The sequence below is a fragment of the Lontra canadensis genome, unplaced genomic scaffold (genome assembly GCF_010015895.1).
Source record: "Lontra canadensis isolate GAN:19392208 unplaced genomic scaffold, GSC_riverotter_1.0 scaffold120, whole genome shotgun sequence".
In the NCBI taxonomy this organism is placed as follows: Eukaryota; Metazoa; Chordata; class Mammalia; order Carnivora; family Mustelidae; genus Lontra; species Lontra canadensis.
This window is the reverse complement of record NW_022631114.1, coordinates 3,177,769-3,200,760: the sequence shown is the minus strand read 5'-3', so window position 1 is coordinate 3,200,760 and position 22,992 is coordinate 3,177,769. Positions and strand designations below refer to the sequence as shown.

At 42.8% G+C, this 22,992-nt stretch overlaps 1 protein-coding gene and 1 non-coding gene across 5 annotated transcripts in view; both read right to left on the bottom strand.

Annotated features, from left to right (window-relative positions):
* The window catches only part of EGLN1 (egl-9 family hypoxia inducible factor 1), a 58,083-nt gene continuing 35,091 nt past the window's right edge, over nucleotides 1-22,992 (bottom strand). The window contains exons 2-5 of one of the 4 annotated variants that reach the window (XM_032841138.1): nucleotides 7,705-7,824; nucleotides 4,600-4,736; nucleotides 1,933-2,000; nucleotides 1-778 (exon numbers count right to left, since the gene is read on the bottom strand). In XM_032841138.1, coding sequence (XP_032697029.1) covers nucleotides 714-778; nucleotides 1,933-2,000; nucleotides 4,600-4,736; nucleotides 7,705-7,824 — 390 coding nt within the window. In that variant the 3' untranslated portion in view covers nucleotides 1-713. Of the gene's footprint in view, nucleotides 779-1,930; nucleotides 2,001-4,599; nucleotides 4,737-7,704; nucleotides 7,825-22,992 lie in introns of those variants that run through there. The other 3 variants (XM_032841139.1, XM_032841140.1, XM_032841141.1) reach the window with 3 other exon arrangements.
* Nucleotides 21,861-21,946, bottom strand: LOC116857232. The gene has a single exon (XR_004380717.1). It is a non-coding gene; the product is annotated as a small nucleolar RNA SNORD35 (small nucleolar RNA).

The following is a 22,992-nucleotide window of genomic DNA, read 5'->3' as shown; positions in this document are numbered from 1 at the left end:
TGGTAGTAAACAGTGATGGTTTTACTGTTAACGTTTCGTTACGAACAATGTCAAAAACACAACAGCAGCAATCTTTTAAGAGCTCAAATTAGTGTAAAAGACAGGACTACAAAACAATCTGAGTTTTCAGTTGGCGATTAAAGTGCTCCTTTTCTTACGGTAAGTAAAAAGGAAAGGAAAGGAATCATCAGTCACTGGCAACAATCATGATAAGAGGTCTTTTTTAGGGCAAAATTTAATAGTTCGAACAAGTTTACAAAAATAGATCGATGCTATTTGGGGGAATAATACTGTACTTTTTTCGCAATTCGGTTTTGATGTATTGTACCTGATCATACAAAAATTACTTCAAATTCAAACGACTATATAAAAAAGGGAGAGATGAAATGAACTCATCTAGATGACAGATCTGGCAAAATATAAGAATGAAAAACTTCTACCTAGGGCACTTATTTCACGTCCAGATGTCACCCCCATTTTCAGCCGGTAGCTTGTATCCTTCCCATGAGCAATCACAGGTTTGGAAAGTCATGCAGTACAAAGTCACAGTCACAATCTTCTTTCTGAGGCAACACGACCAAGTTGTTTCTGTTTCCTTATTAAAATGCCAACTGGTTGTCTATTTTTCTTTATCCCATTTATTCATATTCACAAGTTAACGAAGAGCGTCAACAATTCTTGTAGGTGGAGTGGGGTTTGCTGGACTGAAGGCTCTATAAGACGTCTTTACTGATGGAATCGGAAGGCTTATTGAGTTCAACCCTCACACCTTTTTCACCTGCGAGGTTAAAAAAAAAAAGTCATTTATTCATTCGTTCGTTCATTCATTCATTCATTCATTCAGCACCAGAGAGCTTCTGTTGTTCTGTTACTGCTTCCCACTGAGCTCCTACCAGTGCGCACAACGCCACAGCTTTGCAAACATACATCATCTGAAAACTATCAGACTCACTACCTTGCAGCATTGTTATAATGAACACGTTACTCTGAACTGGTAAACCCTCACAGGGGAAAGCCATTCTCTACAGAGATAATAATTTTATCTCCTTTTTACTTAAAAAGCAATTTGAATTGCTATAAAATAGCAGTGTGTTCAGCGTCACTGAAAGCATACCACTAGGGTTCTGCCACAAATAATAACTTTAAAAACACATAGAAAAAGCAATGCACATCCAATTTTATAATTTTACAAAAGGATGATGTGGGATTATCAATGGCTCATGAAAATACAGCACATCAGTAATGTGAGGACGGAGCAGACTTTTGGAGATATAAGATAGGGTTAAAGAAAAGAGGGAAGTGGTCCATCTGATGGAAAACTAAGACCCCCTGCTCTCAGGAGACAGTTGGTGGTGGGGGTTGGGGGGGTGGGGCTGGCATCCTGAAGGATCTTCAGATTCGGTTCGAGCGTGTTGATCTACGGACACCACTGGCTGGCAGGGACGGCCTCGACGTGCTTGGCTGCCTTACTGATTTCGGCATTTCAATTCGTCTCCTTTGTATTCACTTTCTTCACGTCCACATTCAACGTGGAAGACCCGGATATTCTCTAGAGAGTGTACGTTTAATAGGGAAAGGGTATTTACTGACTTCCTTCTAACGGGAGAGTGAGAGAAGTCAGACGCCATTACCACGAGCTGGGCAGCCGGTGACTGGGAAGGGTAATCACAAAAAAACTCAGCTTGTACTTGAATCATTTTCTCAGGTTTCTGGCCTCAAACTTTCCTCATCTTCGGACAGTGTTGGTTAAAGAGAACAAGGAAGATGACTTGAGAGAAGTCTCCCTTTTACATCAGGGAACTAAGGAATCTGACAAAAATAAGGGGCAAGCCTTTGTGGAGTTAATAAAGACCGTGCGTGCACTCAGGGACAGCAGCGTGGGATTGTGGGCTGCCTGCCTTATGGTTGACCCTGGCCCCAAATAACGTTTACCTGTTAGATATTTTACTTTAGCTCGTGCTCTCTCATCTGCATCAAAATACCAAACAGTTATTGCGTACCTAAAAGAAAATTTAGAATAGGGTAAGAACGATCACACTGGGGGAAAAAAAAGAGTGGTATGCTCTTGCAATGGTCTATGACAACGTGTAACGCCAAAACAATGCCTTGACCGAATGTTATCAAAGGAACACCGAGCTCAGTGACGACCCACCTCTCCAGGAACCTTGCCGTTCAAGAGCGCAGCGGAGAACCAGAAATAGCTAAAATAGATGTTGCGAAGTTGAGTTTTGGGGGCTCTTCTTACTACTTGCTTAACCTACTTGATTATTGTTGCGAGTCCACAGCAGATCAGAAACAGACAGTAATAAGGGAAAAGAATGGCCCCGACAGGAAAAGCACAGCATCACTAGCGAAAGTTCTCAAAAAAGAGAAGCAGAAGAGGAGCCACGGCCTGCGGCCCTGTGGCAGAAGGGATGGCTCCCAGTTCCAGCAGCTTCTGAGGACACCACAGTAGGACAGCAAAGACTAACAGTGGGTGTTTATAATTTTATTATCTGGTGTCATTAAGATAGAGGTAAATTATGCTAAGAGTTTTGGGGATTTTTATCAAAATAATTTTACACTGTGTTTTGACATGTGAAGTTTATTTAGCCAAAATTAATTCCTCCGAAAATTTCACTTATTTGGAATAGCTAGTTCCCCAAATAGAGGAAGAATCTCTGGTTTATTAAATACTATAAAGCACACTATGACACCTCCTGGTCCCAATAATGGGGAAAGTGTTCACACACTATAGGAAGCAGAAACGCACCACACGTGGGGACTGCTCGGCAGAACACAACAGTCACAGTATCTTAACTAGGGCCGGGGCGGGGACTCTGGGGGGGGGCATCAGTGACCGAATGAAGAGCCCGTGCGTGTGACAGACCTGCACTAGGTAACGTATCTGAAGGAAGGAGTCAAACGCAGACTGGAGGCAGAGTCTGGGAGTCTGGGCCAACGGGGAAAGTGAGGCCGGCAGATCACTCAGCTGCTGAGTGACCAGGCTGAGGTCCGAGTCTGGCGTCCTGACTTCCAGATTCTGCTCCCTCCACGTAGCCTCTTCTATTTTCCCAGGTGGCCTTGGGAAGGGAAAAGGGCACAGACAGATAATTTTCTCTCTTTTTGCCCATGCCCCAAACTTCCAGTTACTTAGTAATCAGAGTCTTGAACAACCTTGACCTTTGTCCCAGGGCTTCCCTAACACTGCCATACTCCTCGCTTCTGGTCATTCTGGGCCCAGCTGAGCTCCTGTCTTCACGGTGACACCTGGGCCATCTACTCCATCTATTCCAATTAACACCATTTTCTCCCTCCTTGAGTTCTGTAGTATGTACCCCCCACAACTGTCTGACATTTACTACTTAAAAATGTTTGTCATTTCTTCATTTAAAAATGATACAGGCAGACCATACTCAAGACTCCTTAAAAGGGAAGGTTCCTGGAGCAGCTTCTTGGTCAAAAGGGTTTTAAGCAGCAGCACAGGCAGAGACGGGCACTGGGAAGCCAGGAGAGATGGGGGATTTAGGACAGCACATCGTGTAATGGGACAGGACGCCCCCCTGGATCTCCAGCCACAAATTACTCAGCTTGCTGCTCACTATGTGAATTAGGGTTAGGGCAACACAGCTCAGAAGGAGGCAAGTTAAAATGGAGTGCCGGGCTAGCTGGTGGAGTGTGTGACTCTTCATCTTGGGGGTCATGAGTTTGAGCCCCATGTTGGGTGGGAGGAAGGGAAAGAGAAAAAGAAAAGGAGAGAAAAGGAAAGGAAACAAAAGAGAAGGAAAGGGAAGGGAAAGGGAAAGGAAGAAGCAAGAAAAAAAAGGTGATCAAGTTTTGGAATTGGAACCTCATTAGGCTGGCCCATGCCTGATACCGCCGGGAAAAGCCAGCTCTTCCCCTGGTGTGACTACAGCCCGGCCCCTTCTCACCAGACCCAACCACTGCTGGCCAGTAACTCACAAGGTTCAAAGTCCCTTCTACAGTGAAAAACAGGTATTTGCAAAATAGTGCAATTTTTCTACAAATATTTGTAACAATGTCTACAACATCTTCTATTTTAAGAGTCTTAACATTTCAAAGTAGAAAGTGTCAAAAGTATAATAAGGCTCATAGATACTTATTATTAAAGCTACTGGGTTATTTTTCTCACATGAACTCCCACACATGGCAACCTTTCTTCTCTCTTCATTTCTACTCTCCAGGTGCCTCTTATTTTTCTGCTTTGTTTAATTTTTCAACATCATCCCTCTCATTTTCCTCCCTTTGAAAAGCTGTCCTTTTCTTTCTCTATTGAGCCTTTCTGTCCCCCAAGTAAGTCCTCTCACAGAATCAGAACAGATTATAGGTAGAGATGCACAAAATAACGAGACAGGGTAGAGAGAGGAGAGGGCCTGTACTTCCATTTCTTACCCCAAATGGAAGTGGTTACACAAAGAAAGTCACAAACATTAAGCACTAACCGAGAATAAATAGTAAATAAAATTATTCAATTTTAAAAAGTCAACGACTGAATAAAGAACAGAAGATGCTCACTAGAAAACTCTCAAGTACATCCTGTCCATCCCCTCCTCTCCTACCACAGTCTTTACCAATTTTTTCTTAAAAGGAATACTACACCTTGTAGAATATGCTGGTTGTACTTCATGAGGGTTGCGACGGTCAGACCAGAAAAACAGCAGTCTATCAAATTTGGGTTCAATGTCAGCAAACTGGGCTTTGCCTTCTGGAAAAATTCGAAGTATACCTCCACTTACCTACAGAAAAGAGCCCAGTATGTAAGTATGAGAGCAAGAACGCTACCAAATGAAATTTAGGGAGGGAAAAAAAGACCATTTCAGAATTAAAACTCTTAGCTGGATTATTTGTAAAATAAAAGGTATGAAGAGAAGCTGAGATTCCAAGTACACTCACTGATAAAAGGAAAAATTCAATTCTTGTTTTAGGGATTTCTGTAAATACCGATGAAACAGATGAGTATTATCTGAATTCAAAAGGCTTAAAATGACACTGGAATCAAGTTTTAAAAACTAGCACATGTCTTTTATGTAGGTATGTTTATGATGTGCTTAATTAGCCTATTCTTTTAAAATGTGTCCATTTCAAATTATCTTGAAGGGGTGATGTCAACTCAGCAGTTTATTGTGTTTCAGGGTTCAACAGTATTAAGACAGCAACAAGTTTAATACCTCTTATTTGAAGAATTCAACTAGGGACACGTGCACACCTGGCTGGATCAGTCAGTTAAGCATCTGTCTTGGGCTCAGGTCATGATCCCAGGGTCCCGGGATTGAGTCCCGCATCGGGCTCCCTGCTCCGGGGGGAGCTTGCTTCTCCCTTTTCCCTCTGCCCCTCTCTCTGACTCTCATGAATAAATAAATAAAATCTTTTTAAATAAATAAGGAATTCAACTACATCAGTAGAAGGTGTCATCACTTATTGTCACCACCATCATCATGTGGTCATTACCAGAGATTACAGGTCTCCCTTTCTAGCCTGGGCCTGACACACTGATGGCCACCTGTGTACAGAATGGGATTCCATCCAGAAAGAATAATTACTGTTTACCCGAATACCCATCCGTCTCTATCTGGGATTAGATGGACTCACCTATTAATTCCTAGTGTTCTAGGACCTGAGGTGGACCCCGGGTACAGAGTAGGGAATAATGTACACAGACGTCATCCTCCTGATAATTACAGTCTGGGGGGAGTGAGAGCAAGGCACAACCCACCTGCAGCTGAGGAGCTCTTTACCCTTGAAGAACTAACTCCTAAGCAGGTAGATGCTCGAACTGAAAGGAACTTTCATACTTAATCGAGACACCACGGACGCTGAGCCTAGAATGTCTAGCCAGACAAGCTGTTCATCAGGCTCATCCTTAAGTTAAATTCAAAGTACCCGAACCTTCCTCAAGTTCTGTTCAGACTGATTCCCACGGCACTCATGCAAACATCTTAAGAATCTCTAGACTGTGACCAAGAACACATCCTTTTCTTCCCCCTGACCGCTGACTGCAGGCACGGGGAGTATCACAGGTGATCTGCTGCAAATGTTTAAAGAGATAATTAAAGCTTCCAATCTTCCTCTGACCCCTGAAGCAGATGTCCTCCCGCCCCCCCCATGCAGTCGGTCTCATAGCAATCTGTCCTGCGCTGGGCAGAACCACTTATCAGTCGGTCACTGTTCATCTACTGCTAGCTTTCCTCTGCTAGATCCCAGGCTCTGTGAAGGCTACTGTATTTCTCTTCCATCTCCAGCAGCCAGAACGGTATCTGGCACACTGCACACATTTCTGTAATCTTGCAAAGAAGTTTTCAGTTCTACCTACAAAAATACTGGGGAGTTTTCTCAGCTCAGGCACTAATTTAAAAAACTATATATTAATGACCTTGGCTGGGTCAGATCAAAACTAGAAAGAACCTAACAAAATACAGAAGTTAGGAGTTGCTCAAACATTTTTAGCTTTCAAGATATTCACAAAATTAGGGAAAAAAATAAATTTTGAAGTTTTAACTAAAGTTACACCAATCTGTTTTGTCCATTGGGCTCAAGGTGAATGACCAGATCTATGTTTCTATTTTAAACTTTGAAAACTAGACTGGAAAAACCAAAATTTACTTAATTTACTTAGCAATAAAACTTACCTCCCTTTTCAACTCGGACTGAGGAGAATCTTTAAATCTGTATGACACAGAAAGATTACTGAGCCCTGTGAGCACATCCTACATTTTAAGACAGGACTAGGTTTTTACATATTTAAGACTTGGTGGTTTTTCCCTCCTGTGTATAGGTTTGTGTGTTGGGGGGAAGTGTTTTAAAGGTTATTTGATTTTTAAAACTTGCCCTGGCTACCCAGGTACATTCATGCTGTGAAAATCCACTGAGCTATACAATGTGTTCACTTTTCTATTTGAATTTCTTGCTCCAATGAAAGTAAATAAGGATTTCTAAAAATCAACCAAATATTAGTTTAGACAACCTCCAAAGTAATATAAAAGCATGACATAGTTCTGAAGTTTCAATCATTTAAACTCAAGTGAAACTCAGGCCAATATTAAGGAAATAAACATTTAAAATAAGAGAAAATTAAATGGATACTCTAATTGGTTTTAAAGGATTTGTCAGTATTGATAAACTTCAAGTTTTTTTCCATAGTCAGAAAAAGAAGGAATCCTGCCTCCAATATTCGACTCTGCAATCCAATGCCAGATAAGATCTGTGCAAGAGGAGTAAGCAGGAAATAATCCGCCAACAGCTGTTTATACATAATCTCTCTCAGAAGCCATGATTAAACAGTTATTCTCAGCAGTTTTTTGTAAAAGTTATTAAAAGGTATATATTTTAATGAAATCCACTGTGGTAACAGTTAAATTCTGGGGAGCACCTGGCTGGCTCAGTCGGTGGAACGTGTGACTCTTGACCTCGGAGTCATGAGTTCGAGCCCCACGCTGGGCGTAGAGCTTACTTAAAAAACAAAACAAAACAGCAACAAACAAAAAAAGTTAAATTTTGGATGCATGCCTCAGTATCTGAAAAAAAGGGAATCCACTTTTTGAGATAACGTAATGTTTCAAGTTATAAAGATACCCTCCTAAGACCCAAAACCAAAACACATCTAAGAAAATTTTAACTATTCCATGTGTTAAAGACAGTCTCCCTAAGAGGAGAATGAGTCTTAATAGCTACGGGAAAAAAAAATAAATGGTCAATGAAGTTGCATACCTTGGCATCCCAGTCTTGATTAAGATAATATATACACGTCACACATCTTCCATCTCCATTTGGATTATCAACATGACGCACATAACCCGTTCCATTGCCAGGATAACAAGCAACCATGGCCTGTAATAATAACGATGGGGATTTTAAAAGTCTATACATTTATGACTAAAAAGGCAAAACACCTTATAAAAGAAATCTCTGATTTTTGGCTACTCTTACACTTAAATTCTTCTAAATAAAGATCATATTTTGTAGATAAGAAAGGGCCAAGGTAGCCTATGTTGAAACTTATGAAGAACACACAGGTAGGCTGGTAAATAACCCAAGGCCTGGTGAGGTCCACTTCATGGTGACGGGAAAAACCGACATGAGAGGGGATCGGAGGCCAGAAGGATCGCAGGACACACTTTCAGGATCTTTATTCATACTGATGATCGAGATCAAGTGAGTTTTTGTTCCGCTCCACGGGAGACTTCTATCCTCCCTGGGCTGACGGCAGACAGAACACCGGCATGACTGTCTGACAGCCAAACACCTCATCTAACAGTCTCTGAATTTTGAAGGTCAACTCCAGTCACTCATTTAATGTCAGTGATTAAAGAAAAGGCCAAGTGACAAATTAGCATGGGACTAACTCCTCTTCAAATCAGAAAGTCATTTTTTGCTCACATTGTAACAAGATGTAGTTCAGAAGATAGATGGGTATTAATAAGCATGAAGGTGGAAAAAGGTCCAAAATAAGCACCAGAACTCACATGTTCTAGGACTGTAGTACATAATAATCGACTGAAATTAGAAAGTATGGTTACACAGAAAAAAAAAACCTCAGGAATTATGAAGAAAACTAAAACAAAGATGGTCAAGGTTATCACTAATTCTGAAATCTTTTATTTCATGTTTCTTCATGTATATAATTTCTTCATGTATTGAAGTCAACTGATCAGTATTGTCAGTGAATTAGTACAAAGCTATCAAACAGTAATGAAATTACATTATTTAACATTATATTACATTATTAATTACATTATTTAACATAAAAGGCAAATGCTAATTTGTAAAACTCATATTCAACTGATTAGTGAATAGGTAACTCGGTGTTCCATCTCTAAGAGACTAGAAGCGTTTTAAAACTGAAAGCTTAAAAAGACTTACATGCTTTCTCTTGGGACTTAAGGTTGTTAATAGGCAGAAGAACATGGGTTTGTGGATTTAATAATATTCAATAAAAGAAAAACTCAAAACATTTCCCTATCACCAGCTGCTAATGGTATAGCACATGCAAAAGACCCTGAACAGGAACTATAAGAAGACACCTGCTTAACAGTGCAATTAATCCACCTGTGATTAATAAAGACAATTATCATAAATCACATGATACATTCTTATCCACAAAAAGGATGGAAAAACAAAAAAACAAAAACCAAAAAACCCAACCCGAATTCTTTCCTAAAGTGGTCTCATCTCAAAAAAGTTCACTCAAGCCTCTCCAACTATCTGGTAACCTCAGCGTCTCTTGTGCAAAGAACAAGGGGGGAAAATCTTCCTTCGTCCAGCCACCCTACCCATCCCACAGCAAACACCTCCTGAGCACCAGCTGTGTATCTGCAAGGCCCTGGTGGGAGGAGAGGGGAGCGGTGACTACAGTGATGAACAGAACGGAGTCCCTTGCTTTCATTCATTAGGGAACCTAGTGTGCTGAAATAACCAGTCAACAAACATGTGTAATATACTGTTAGGTAGTTATCTTTTCATAAAGTTGAAGGATATGGAGAACAGGATGATTTCTAGAACAGCAGTAAAGGAAGACCGATGTGAGGGGCTCACATCTGAGCACAGACTTCAATGAAGGGAGTGGAAAGTCGTGTAAGTATCTGTGGGGTCAGCATTGCCAGCTGAGGGAAAAGGAGAGCAAAGGCAGAAGTGGCTGGGCCGAGTGGAAAACCACAGCAGGCCAGCAGGCCTAGGGGAGCAAAGGCAAACTATGGTGGGCTCAGCAAGCCATGGTCAGGACTTTGGATTCTGTTCTAAAACTGACAGGAAGCCAACGGAAGAGATGTCTGATCGATGTTTTAAGAAGGTCAGTTTCAGTTCTGTATGAATAAAAACTAACAAGTGCAATGACCTCCATATCACCCACTACCTAGTATTTTTTGGATGCTGTTTGCCACACACTATTTTAAGTAATCTGTGTCTACTAACTCATCTGGCACAACCACATGAGGTAAATTAGTATCATCATCCCCATCTTTATTCAACTGATAAGGAAACTGAGGTCCTGGGGGCGCCTGGGTGGCTCAGTCGGTTAAGTGTCTGCCTTCGGCTCTGGTCATGATCTCAGGGTCCTGGGATCGAGTCCCACATCGGGCTCCCTGCTCAGTGGGGAGCCTGCTTCCCCATCTCCCTCTGCCCACCCACCCAGCCCCCTCGTGTTGTCTCCCTCTCTCAAATAAATAAATAAAATCTTAAAAAAAAAAAAAAGGAACTGAGGCCCAGAAAGGCCAATTAGTGTTCTCAGTGTCTAGACAGCAGAGCAGGTAGGAATGCAGGCAATGTAGCTTCAGAACCCACACAGCTAGCCGCTACTCCAGACTGTGGGCAGGAAGGAGAGCGAGAAGGCAGCTGGCTGGCTACTGCAGCTTCTGGGAGAGAAACCAAAAGAAGGCCTGCCCAGGGTGACAAAGTGGGGTGAATTCTGAAGGCAGAAAACCAATGGGATCCACTAATGGATCAGAAGTGGACCGGAAGAAGAGTCAAGGACGGCTCTGAGGGTCTCTCCCACGGAATGGAATGCATGGAGTTAGGGCTTTCCAGAAATGGAAATATGAGTGGAGGAGTGGTTTTAATAACACGCATCCTGGAGGAAGGAGTTTCTCAGCAATGCTGATGACACCCTAGAACAGAACCAAGCTGCAGACATCAGGTTTATGCCTCAACATGGGAGCTGACTGTATCGGTCACTTCTAACCTGCCTTCCCTGGAGCCCTTGGGGGTACGGGGAGGTACCCGGGGGTAGCGACCGATGGAGGGCTGCAGTGAAGACAAGCAGATTCTGCCCCAGCCTCCTACTAGGGCAGCATTCATCTGCATGCTGGGACATAGCTGAGAGGGCAGCAAGGCAGGAGTAGGAGTCCTAGAACCTGGACAGACAAGCCCCTCCAGACGTACAAGGAGAGACTACAGGAGAAGGACAGAGCCTAAGCACACCCAGAAAAACCACGCTACCACAGAAAATCTGAGACCCAGGGGGCCACACTCCTAGATAGATGTTCTGGGGAAGGACAAGCCCTGTAGGAAACCTGCAAAGGTCTGGAAGGGTCATGAGTTTATGCAAACAACTGCACAGCCCAATAATGACATAGTGACACTGCATTTAGTAACTGATGCATGTACCAAGACTCTTCCCCATTGGGACCGTAGCAAACATAAACAGGTATATCTCTCGGAACGGGGACTAAGGAGTGCACTTGGATGAGTCCCGGGGGACGTATGGAAGTGCTGAGTCACCACTATATAGCACACCTGAAACTGAGGTAACCCTATGTGTTAACTAACTGAAATTAAAATTAAAACTTAAAAAAAAAAAAGGCATTTCTCTAAATCTCATGAAATCTGGCAGCTACGAAGATTACAACCAGTATTCATACTTAAACAGTTATCCTTAGCTATGATCTGCATCATCAAAATTTAAAGTTCCTTAAATGTAACATAGCTTTTCCAGTTTTGAAATAATACTCATCTTCTGTTTCTTAACTGGTAATTTTGTTTTCCTGGTGTCTTTTACATATATATGCATTATGAAGACTCTGATGTTGCTATTCTGGTATTGCTTGCTTTTAATATGCAACTAACATACTCTTATTCACAATACTTTCAGTAAATTCAGTTTATTTTCTATTAATTTCTTGGTAAAGCAACCAATAACCACTCATTCTCTACTCATAAGATGTGCTCAAACACCTTATTAGTCTAGATGTCGCGGACAGCGTTAAAAAATACTTATGGCATTGACAGGAACTTAAATAAAAAGTCTTAAAAACATGGAAAAATATATCTACGGCATACCTACCATATCACCCTACAACAAGGGCTGTTATGGTATCTATCTGAAAGGACCTAAATGGAAGAGAGAAAAGAGAGGAGAAAAAGACGAAAGAAAAGAGGAAAGTGGGCACACACAAAACGAATGATGAACTGAGTAGTATAAATAATAAACAAAAAGAATTTGGAAAAATGTTGGGTAAAATAAAATAAGGGGACGAGGCTTTGAGGTACATATAAGACCTAAGGTTATCTTTATAAAGGACAGATGTGATTTGGTGAAGAGAAGAAAAGCAAAGTGTCTGAAGATTACTAATACGCCGTTAAGGGACAGTGGGGTCGCTTTTAAGAAGGCAGCTTCTTGGGGCGCCTGGGTGGCTCAGTGGGTTAAGCCTCTGCTTTCGGCTCAGGTTATGATCTCAGGGTCCTGGGATCGAGCCCCGCATCGGGCTCTCTGCTCAGCAGTGAGCCTGCTTCCCCCTCTCTCTGCCTGCTTCTCTGCATACTTGTGATCTCTCTCTAATGAACGAATAAAATCTTTAAAAAAAAAAAAAAAAAAAAAGAAGGCAGCTTCTTTATTCTAGGATTTATGTGGAAGATATTATAGAGCACACTGCTTGGGTCTGCACGTGGATGTCCCCCCAGATTCACAAGCTGAAATCCTAACCCTCAAGATGATGGCAACAGGAGGGGCCTCTGGGAGGTGCGAAGAGAACAACGGTGGAGCCCGCAGGACTGGGATGTGTGTCTTGTAAGAGACTCTGCAGGGATCGCTGCCCCTTCTAACCCTGGAAGACAGTGGGAAGTCGATGGCCATGAATCAGGAAGAAGGCCCTCACCAAAGGTGACCAGCGTGGTGGCCTTAATCTTGGACTTTTCAGCCTCCAGCACCGTGAACAAATAAACTTCTGTGGTTTATGAGCTACCCAATCTGCGTTTTTTTCGTTGCTGTTTTAAGAGCAGCCCAAATTGTCTAAGACACACCTATAAAGGATAAAACTGTTCCAATAGATTTACGTCAGATGTACTACTGATTCTAAGGCTAAGGAAAGGCACCAGTGTCTATCAAGAAAAATTAAAATGAGACTTAATAATAAGTTATTAAGGACTGAAGTGATACTCCATGGCTGTCCTGTCCTTTCTCAGGAGAAGGACGAGGAAGGACTCTGTACTCCTATAAGGTCTGGGGTAGAGGACAGCAAAGAATCTAGGCATTTGTTTGAAAAAGAAACAATGCAATTGCTCCTTTACAATTCTGCGGTATGTTCCTAATCTGCCATCTCTTTGAGATGCCAGCTTTAAATATTTCCACTTCCCACTGGGAAAAAGCCTATTTCAACATAAGCAAAACAATTAAATACTATTTTTTCCTTTTTGATATGAAAATATACATGATTGAGGATGTTCTTAAGATAAGAAACACCATAAATTTGTTTTTCACTCTGAGAATAAAAGGAAGGAAGAGGTTTGTGATACCCCTTTGGAATCTGAAGACATTTATTTCTGGCATTGGAGGACTTGTATTCAGTGTGAAGCTGAACCAGGAAACTTTAAAAAAATTTTTCCTTTTTGAACAGAATTATTTTAAAACACTGATTCAAACCTACAAGAACGAAAATTTTACGGGCTATCAAAGCAGTATTTTCCCTGAATGAGGGGAAATGGTGTACTATCTGAAAATTTATCCTATTAAAATGTACTTCCTAGGGGCGCCTGGGTGGCTCAGTCTAAGTGAAGGGTCAGACTCCTTTTTTTTTTTTTTTTTTTAAGATTTTATTCATTTATGTGACAGAGAGAGAGAGATCACAAGTAGGCAGAGAGGCAGGCAGAGAGAGGGGGGAAACAGGCTCCCCGCCGAGCAGAAAGCCGGATCCCAGGACCCTGGGATCATGACCTGAGCTGAAGGCAGAGGCTTAACCCACTGAGCCACCCAGGTGCCCTGCACCTGACCTTTGAAGCTTCTTCCCCAACTATCCCGAAAGCACGCCCACCCACCACTATTGCTGCCTCTGGGTTACATACATCTGTCTCAAATATGAGGAAAAAGAGGTCACCAAAGGAAGTGAACTAAGAATAGGCTGGTATTTACTGTAAGAACCACCAAATTTTAAAACTGCAGACTTCAATTATACCTGTTTAGGTAACACTCATTTCCAAAAAAATACAATTAAAAACTTTATAAAACGTCATGTATTTTGTTCATTAGGACGGGAGGGGTAATGGAGGAGTTCAATCTAGGTACATTAAAAATTTTACATCTCAACTTAGTTGCTAAACTTTAATATTATCAATAAATATCCCACCATAAATGCCTCAGACTGTGTGTTTTGGGAGGTACATTTTTCAAACCCACGTCATGACAAAAATGAAACTCACACTGATAAACAGTATCCGGCAATAAGGACAGGGACAGTTTCTCTTGGTTCAGACCTCTAGTCCACTCGAGGCAACGAAGCCTGTTCGGAGATCAGCACTGCCTGAATGAACTAATTCCAAGTAGAAACAGAAGACTGTGAGGAGGCCCTGAGAAAATACCATGACATCACAGCCAAGTGTATGGATGAAGCCGTATTTGAACGAAGCGGAAAGGAAGTATGTAAGCTGGAGAGAGGGTATTTCAAACAGAATGAATTATGTAAAGCAAGTTCTAAATGCGAGAAAATACAGAACTATTTGGTGACGAGGAATATTCAGATTTGCTAATAAGCACAGAGTTCTTGAGAAGGGGGAAGAAAACTGAAAAGGTGAGAGGGGTCAGCCTGGGGACACACCTGAGTGCCTTCTTATTCTACAGGGAGAGGAAAGCCAGCACTGTGGGGCAAGGGAGCAACATGATCAGAACTATGGGTCAAGACACAGGGACAAGACGGACGGAAGAAGCCTTTGGGAAACGGGGCAGGAAAAAACAAGACCTCGAAAAGATCAGACAGAACCCAAGTGTTACAGACCAAGGCAGCAATCTGATGTAGGGGAGGGGCTTTGGGAATGGTCGAGAAAGAGGGAGCAGGAGCTGAGTGGAATGGGGCGGGGGGTCATGGCCATGAGATAAGGGAGGGGACTTGGTAAGTGCTTTCACAGTCGGGACGGGGGATGTGGCTGAACTGAAGATGGTTTCTGAGAGTCTGTGTCTGGTTGAGAGTAACAGACCATTAACGGAAGCAGGGAGCACGGACTTGGGGAGGCCAGTTCAATTTTTGGACATTTTGGACATCTGCCATGCTGGTGGGCCCTCTGGATGGAGATGTTCAAGGGCGGTTGGAAAAGCAAGTCATGGCTGGAGATCTTCACATGGGATAGCAGGAGTCATGTGGCTGCTAGAGACTGCCAAACACCAGAGTGTAGGGAGAGAAGAGACCAGAGGATAGGTTCTTAGGGAACAAACTCATTTAGAATAAAAATGGATTAAACTTTGCTTTCCTGATCACAGCAAAAACAACTTAATAACCAGGCAAAAGCTGACTAATCGTAAATGATAAATACACAGTACAAAACCACAGGACCACAAGGGCATTCAGGTTGTTTCTGTAAAATGTTTTAAGAAACTTCTTGCCGTTATAAATAACATCGCAATCAACAACAGTTCTCTTGATGTGTCACTGTAAACATCCTCAAGGCCTCCCTAAAATTAAATTCCTACAAGTGAAATTATAAGTCTTTAAATGTTTTTATCGCCGCAATGTTCTCCTGAATGGTTCTATTAGCTGATACTCCCGCCAGCTCTGCAGGAGTAGACACATCCTTCCCACTCGCCAATCCTGGCTGAATTTTATTCTTCTAAAAACTGTGCAATTTGATAGGTAAAAATCTGTATCACTATTTTAGTTACATCTCAGTTTGTGAAAGCAAACATTTTTCGTATTTTTATTGGCCATTTAGTTCTTATTAACTGCTTACTCACATCCTTTACTCACTTTCCTCTCGGGCTGGTCATCCTTTTTCTACCGATTTTTAAGAGCTCCTCAGCTACTAGCCTTCCATCCTGTGACATGACAGCAATTTCAACATTTTTACTGCACTCCTACAGAATATTTTAATACAATATAGTTATTATTTGTGCAGGAAGACAGAGTATAACCATATTAATTATTAACATAAACTAAAGTTTTAAAAAGTCCAAGAGACTTTCTGACTATATTCATAGGAATGTGAAAAATGCAGGGAAAAAAAAGCAAAGATAATAAATAGCATTGTTCCAAATTATTCCCCAAGTGGCTCAGGAATGATGGACTGTTTTAACACCACACACACTACCTTCCTTACTGGGCCCTCATTCTAGCCCAAGAGAAAAGACTTCTATATACATTTGAAAATCAACTTGCTTAAGGGCAAAGCTTCCAAGAGGCAATGTGATCTAGAGATGTATAATGATGCCTTATTAACTCTCCCTTTTAGGAACTGCAGTTACATACTTTATAAATTAGGAAGCCATCTGGTGAAGCTGTTTCTATTTGAGCTGTCTAAGCCCTGCTGTCAGAACAGAGAACCTATAATTTGCTAACCTCAGTTCCAATCTCACCAGCTACACACAACCCTTTCCCGGGCTCCTAAGTGGGGCTCTGTATTTATGCCACTCACCGCCCCCCGCCCCTGCCCGCCCCCACTAACCACAAACTTGAGGAGGAGGACAGAGCAACCTCTCTCCCATGAAGAGGCTGGGGATCCCAGGCAGGCCTCAGCTTGATCCCCACCCAGGGAGTGGCGTGATTTCATTCGAGCCCATGCCAGGAGGTATCAGTGGTAAGACACATACTCAGACAGCTAGGGTAAGCCTGTTATGTTATTAATACAGCTCCCTGGCAGAGTATGCAATTTAGCATTAAAAGAGAAACAAAAAGGGAACAAACAAAATACTCAGCTGTTTCACATTACAAACATCTGCTTCAGCACTTCCCTCGGCCTCCTGAGCCGGCACTGCACTCGGCATGGGGATACAGATCCTTCCAACACCTGTTTCGATCCCAGAGTCCAGAAGAGAGGCGTGATTTTAAACTCTTCTTTATACATTATCATACTATATACATTATTTATTTATATTATTTATATTATATATATTATATTATTTATTATCTTTATACATTATTTATTTATACATTATTTCAGCACAGATTATAATGCATATTTACTTATTTTAAATGGACTGGAGGGCATAGATTAGAGGTTCCTGACATGCCTCCTGGAGCAGGAGGTTAACATCTGCAAAACCCCTATGGAGATACACAATCACTAGTTAATGCTGAAGCTGCTGTTAAAAAATCTCACTCCAGGGGTGTCTGGGTGGCTCAGTCGGTTAAGTGTCTGCCTTTGGCTCAAGCCATGATCCTGGCAGTCCCCTGCTCATGCTCTTGCTTGCTCTCTCTCAAATGAAAAACAAGCAAACAAAAATCTTAAAAAACCAAGCAAACAAAAAAAACCAACCCTCACTCCAGTGGGATAAGCCCACTTTTCTCTTCTCTGCTCAAATCCAGAGGGTATGGTAGCTTGCCTAACAGATACCAGAAATGACTACAGTAGCAAAGAGTGGTGTTCAGGATATGTGGTTTGGCCACAGGTTATCACAAAGGGGACCGATGCTCCTGCGTGAGCACATGTATACGACTCTAATGAACCCTGTGGCGTATATACTTTGGAATGTACCCCAGGCCTCGGAATTCTTGCTGGTTCTGTGATTAGTTCCCTATCAGGGAATTTTGTTGTCTGATCCCAACGAGGTTAAACTGAATCCTACAACCAGATCAGAACTTCTGCCTGGAATAAAACTCTCAGAAAAGGTACCTGCTAGAGTTCCTAAAAGAATGGGGAGGAGGGACTTTATCCAGTTTAGAAAAGTTTGTAAGACTATGTTTGCACTGGGGCACCTGGGTGGCTCAGTGGGTTAAAGCCTCTGCCTTCGGCTCAGTTCATGATCCCAGGGTCCTGGGATAGAGCCCCACATCGGGCTCTCTGCTCGGCAGGGAGCCTGCTTCCTCCTCTCTCTCTGTCTGCCTCTCTGCCTACTTGTGATCTCTATCTGTCAAATAAAAAACAAAACAAAACAAAAAGTATGTTTGCGCTTACTGGCTAAAACGTGTTTGTATGTGTGGCAGAGCTCCAGCTGAGTTCTGCTTTCCCAGTAATGTGCCTTTTGAAGATTTTATTTATGTGACAGAGGGAGACACAGCGAGAGGGAACGTAAGCAGGGGAGTGGGAGAGGGAGAAGCAGGCTTCCTGCTGAGCGGGGAGCCTGATGTGCCCTAGTAACGTGCCTTTTGAAAGTCAGGTTTGGGGACAGTAGATCCGTCATCCTCACTTCCCTATACCTTGCAAACATGCGCAGTATCTCTCAAAAAGAACCTACTACTCAAACAACTGCAAGCTGGGTCATAACAGGTGAAATCATGCAAAAGCATCCAGGCCAGTGGGGTAAACACAATAGTCGCACTCACACAAGGTACCCAGACAGCCAAGATGATGAATGCTCTCATGGGAACCGGTGTCAGAAAAGACTATGCGGTCAGAGTGACAGAGGAACACAATTTTGAAGGATAAAAATACAAGTCTTCCAGAGTAGGAGAAGATTCCCAGGAAAGGGAACAGAACAGTTGCAAAAAGCACGAACAAACATGGCACCCCGAGAGAAATGCCAATGGGTAAACAGTGTTGGAAGAGGAAGTATGCAGTGCAGAGCAGCTGAAGACTGGGCAGAAAAGACAGGCAGGGACAGGGCAGAAAGGCTCTTACTGACTTGCTGGGAAGCTTTGTTTCATAAGCTCGTGTAACCAAATGTGTTCAGCAAGAATCACTTGGTGACATATGCCCAACCCCTCCACCTGAAATCATCATGTAGTGGTACAGGATGAGACCTGGGATCTCGGAATTTTAAACAAACACTGCAAAGATTCGGAGTAGCAGAGGGCCAAACCGAGTATCGGGAGCAAAATAACCCAATTTCGATCTTACCAATGTCACTTGGGCTACTGGTAGGGAACAGATGGGATGGCATGGATCAGGGGTTACCAGCAGGTGAGAGATGAGAGCCTGAATGGAGGGGAGTGGGACTGCTGGGGACAGGGCAGCCGCAGCAAAGTTAAGAATGTGAAAGATTTGGTGGTGGTGAGACAGAAGCCAGAACTCATTGAACAACAAAACAACAACAACAACAACAACCACCAGGACATCTGGCTGGCTCGGTCACAAGAGCGGGCAACCCTTGATCTCAGAGTCATGAGTTTGAGCCCCATGCTGGGGGTAGAGTTTACTTAAAAAATAAAGAAACAACTACCACAATTTAAAATATATCCACTATTTGTTTACTGAGCGAATATTTTCCAAGCACCTACTATATGCCAGGCACTATTCTAGATGTTGGGGATACAACAACGGACAGAACAAAAAAGTGACTGCCTTTAGGCAATACATATTCTAGTAGGAAAAATGACAAACTAATTACATCAGCATTGAGTATAAAATATAGACTGTTAGAAGATCAACACTACGAGAAAAAACAACAGGAGTAGGGAATACAAGGCTGGGGCATAATTATCAATAGGGCTGTCAGGTCAACCTCATTGAGAAGTTGACATCTGAGAAAATGTTAAGAGATGAGGAAGTGAATGTTCCACGCACACCTTGCACCTGACATGTCTGAGGAAAAGGAAGGTCAGTGTGGCCACAGAAGAAAGCAAAGCAGGGGAGACTGGGAGATGACATCAGAGAGGCAAGGGTTAGGGACACAGATCACACAGGGTTTCAGGGACCACTGTAAAGACGAAGCAGAAGGGGAAGTCACTGGCGGGTTTTGCATAGTCAGGCTGCCATGTAGAGCAGAGACCGGCAAACTACAGCCAACTGTCCTTGGAAGTAACGTGTTATTGGAACACTCCTTCGTTTACATTTTGTATGGCTGTCGTCACGTTATAACAGCAGATCTGAGCGGCCATGATAGAGACTGTGTGGTCCTAAAATGTTTACCACTTGGCCCTCGGCAAAAAATGTTTGCTGACCCCTGGTGCAGAAAACGGAGAGAAGGTAGCAGCATTGGAAGACTAGTGAGAAGGCTACAGCACTATATCAGGTCAGGTGAGAGACAATGACTGCTTGGGCCACGGTGGTAAGAAGGGACTGGATGAATAAGCAGGACTTCCAGAAAGACTGGCATGGGCTGTGAGAGGTTGATTCTTAAGATTCTGGCTTGAGAAGCTGGAAAACTATAATTACTGTAAACAGATGAAGACAACAGGTGAGGATGGGGGGGATGTGGAAGATCAGAGGTTCGGTTCTGAACATGTTCAGTTAGGGTACGTGTAAAGCCCTGTTGTAGGAAGGCAGTCCCTGCTTTTAAAAGAACTTACATTCCAGTGGGACAGAAAGGAAAACTAGTAATTTCAACACAACTAACAGTAAAAAGGACCAAGGCAGGCACGGGATACCATTCCATTGCAGGGGAAGTTGGGGTCAGAGAAAGCTTCTTAAAAAATGGGCCTTGAATATGATCTCCCTGATATGAGGGAGAGGAGATGCAACATGGGGGGTTAATGTGGTAGGAGAAGAGTAAATGAAACAAGTTGGGATTGGGAGGGAGACAAACCATAAGTGACTCTTAATCTCACAAAACAAACTGAGGGTTGCTGGGCAGAGGGGGGTTGGGGGGGGGAGGTTATGGACATTGGGTAGGGTATGTGCTATGGTGAGTGCTGTGAAGTTTGTAAACGTGGAGATTCACAGACCTGTACCCCTGGGGGAAAAATATATATATATATATATGTTTATAAAAAATAAAATTATAAAAAAAAAATGGGCCTTGAAAGAAGAATATGAATTAGTCAGGCAAAAGAGGTCAGGGAGACTGTTCCAGGAAAAGAAAAAGTCACAGACGAAGACAACAGACAGCACGGTGTGTGCGCGCATGTCCCGTGTGTAACTGCAAGCGAGGGGGAGCCCGAAGCACCCGGCAAAGAGTGTGACAGATGATATCCAAGGCCAACCCCTTGGAAGTTTAGTGTTCCCTGATAATCAACTTGGACTTTATCTCAGGGGTAAGAGGGAGCCACGGAAGAGTTTTGAGCAGGGAAGTGACTTATCAACTCTAAGTTCTCACTCCCTGGAGCGGGTGACCACGAGGCCTGGTGCTGCAGCACAGCTAGAAGTCACGAGCCTGCTTTTCTTCCTGGAGCTGGAAAACCACAGCTATTTCCTTTTGTGGGGTACTCTCCAAAGGAATGTTTGTGTTTTGTTCTTAGTAAGATATTCTTGATGCAGAATCAATGCAACAATAATAAAGAGCGGATTTTTAAAAATTTCCCAAAATGAACGAACGCACTCAAATGAAGTGCTTCGAAGTGTCAACTTGGCCCTAGCCCTACTGCTGGGAGAGAGATTCAGTAATTACTAATGCGCTTCTTTCAGTTTAGGACTTAAATGGGCACAGAATGGGGACTCCTTAGCTGAAAAGACTGGTCATGAAAAACACAAATCAGACCCTTAAGAAATCGTTAAGTCCAATAATGAACTGAGTTTTTCAGTAGTAACGATGATAATGATAAGAGCATAACTCCCTTTGCGGACAGATAACCAGACACTTCTGGAACGTGTCTGTGGTGTGACCAACAGAGATTCCAGGCGCTGCCCTTGTAGGAGCATGGATTTATTTTATGGGACTTTAGTTTGCAGAACTCGCACCCGGGGCAGCTCACTTCAGTCCTGCCACCCCCGCCCCCCGAGTGATGCGGCGAAGTCCCATCTCCCTTTTACCGGCAGTGCCGAAGCGCGCTCTCCACAGAGCCTTCACGCTACTGCTCAGACGTACAGTTCCTGCAAGCACCAGGTCTGGTCCCAGAAGACAATGATGGCCCTGTTCCAAAGAACATTAACTTCTACTCTGCCTTTACCACTCTGAACAAGTTTAATGTTCATTGCTTTCTCCTGAATTACTTATAAACCACCATACCTAAACACCCTTGTAGTATTTATTTTCTGGGTTTCCCCCATCAGATTTTGGACTCCTACAGAACACGAAGCAGATCTTATTAATCTGTGGCCAAATACAGGTGCTCATACCTCTGTTGAGTCAATCAATTAATGATTAACGGTAGAGAGAAAAGGGAGAGTAACTTTGACAACTTTAATATGATTTATTATTTTTTCTTCTGCCATCAGCTGTGCCAAGTGGCTTTCTCAGCAGTGCCCAGGGTGAGCACCTGAAGACCATCGTGAAAAGACATCATCTGCACTTTAATACAAAATGCAAATTGAGTTTTACCATCTTCTGCTAAAAGTTGACAGGATGACAAAAATAATACACATATACTATGCACGTGTGTGCGTGCGTACATACGCACAGAGGTGTAGTTACTAAATTACGCCAACAGACTGGTTTTCATTCAGTACCACATGGCTTTATTTTGGGGCTAGGCACAGCTTATCTTTAAGAATGTTCAAGTAGGGGGTGCCTGGGTGGCCCAGTGGGTTAAAGCCTCAGCCTTCAGCTCAGGTCATGATCTCAGGATCCTGGGATCGAGCCCCACATCAGGTTCTCTGCTCAGCAGGGAGCCTGCTTCCTGCCCCCCCTGCCTGCCTCTCTGCCTACTTGTGATCTCTGCCAAATAAACAAATAAAATCTTAAAAAAAAAAAAATGTTTAAGTCGGGGAGTGTGGCGGGCTCAGTCAGTAGAGCATGTGACTCTTGATCTCAGGGCTGTCTGTTCAAGCCCCACATGGGATGTAGAGCCTACTTTAAAAAAGGATGTTCCGCCAAAGGCAAGGGAAGCAAGGACAAAAATGAACTATTGGGATTTCATCAAGATCAAAAGCTTTTGCACAGCAAAGGAAACGGTTAACAAAGCCAAAAGACAACTGAAAGAATGGGAGAAAATATTTGCAAATGACGTATCAGATATAGGGCTAGTATCCAAAATCTATAAAGAACTTAGCAAACTCAACACCCAAAGAACAAATAATCCAATCAAGAAATGGGCAGAAGACATGAACAGACATTTCTGCAATGGATGGCCAACAGACACATGAAAAAGTGCTCCACATCACTTGGCATCAGGGAAATACAAATCAAAACCACAATGAGATACCACCTTACACCAGTCAGAATGGCTAAAATTAACAAGTCAGGAAATGACAGATGCTGGCGAGGATGCGGAGAAAGGGGAACCCTCCTACACTGTTGGTGGGAATGCAAGCTGGTGCAACCACTCTGGAAAACAGCATGGAGGTTCCTCAAAAATTTGAAAATAGAACTACCCTATGACCCAGCAATCACACTAC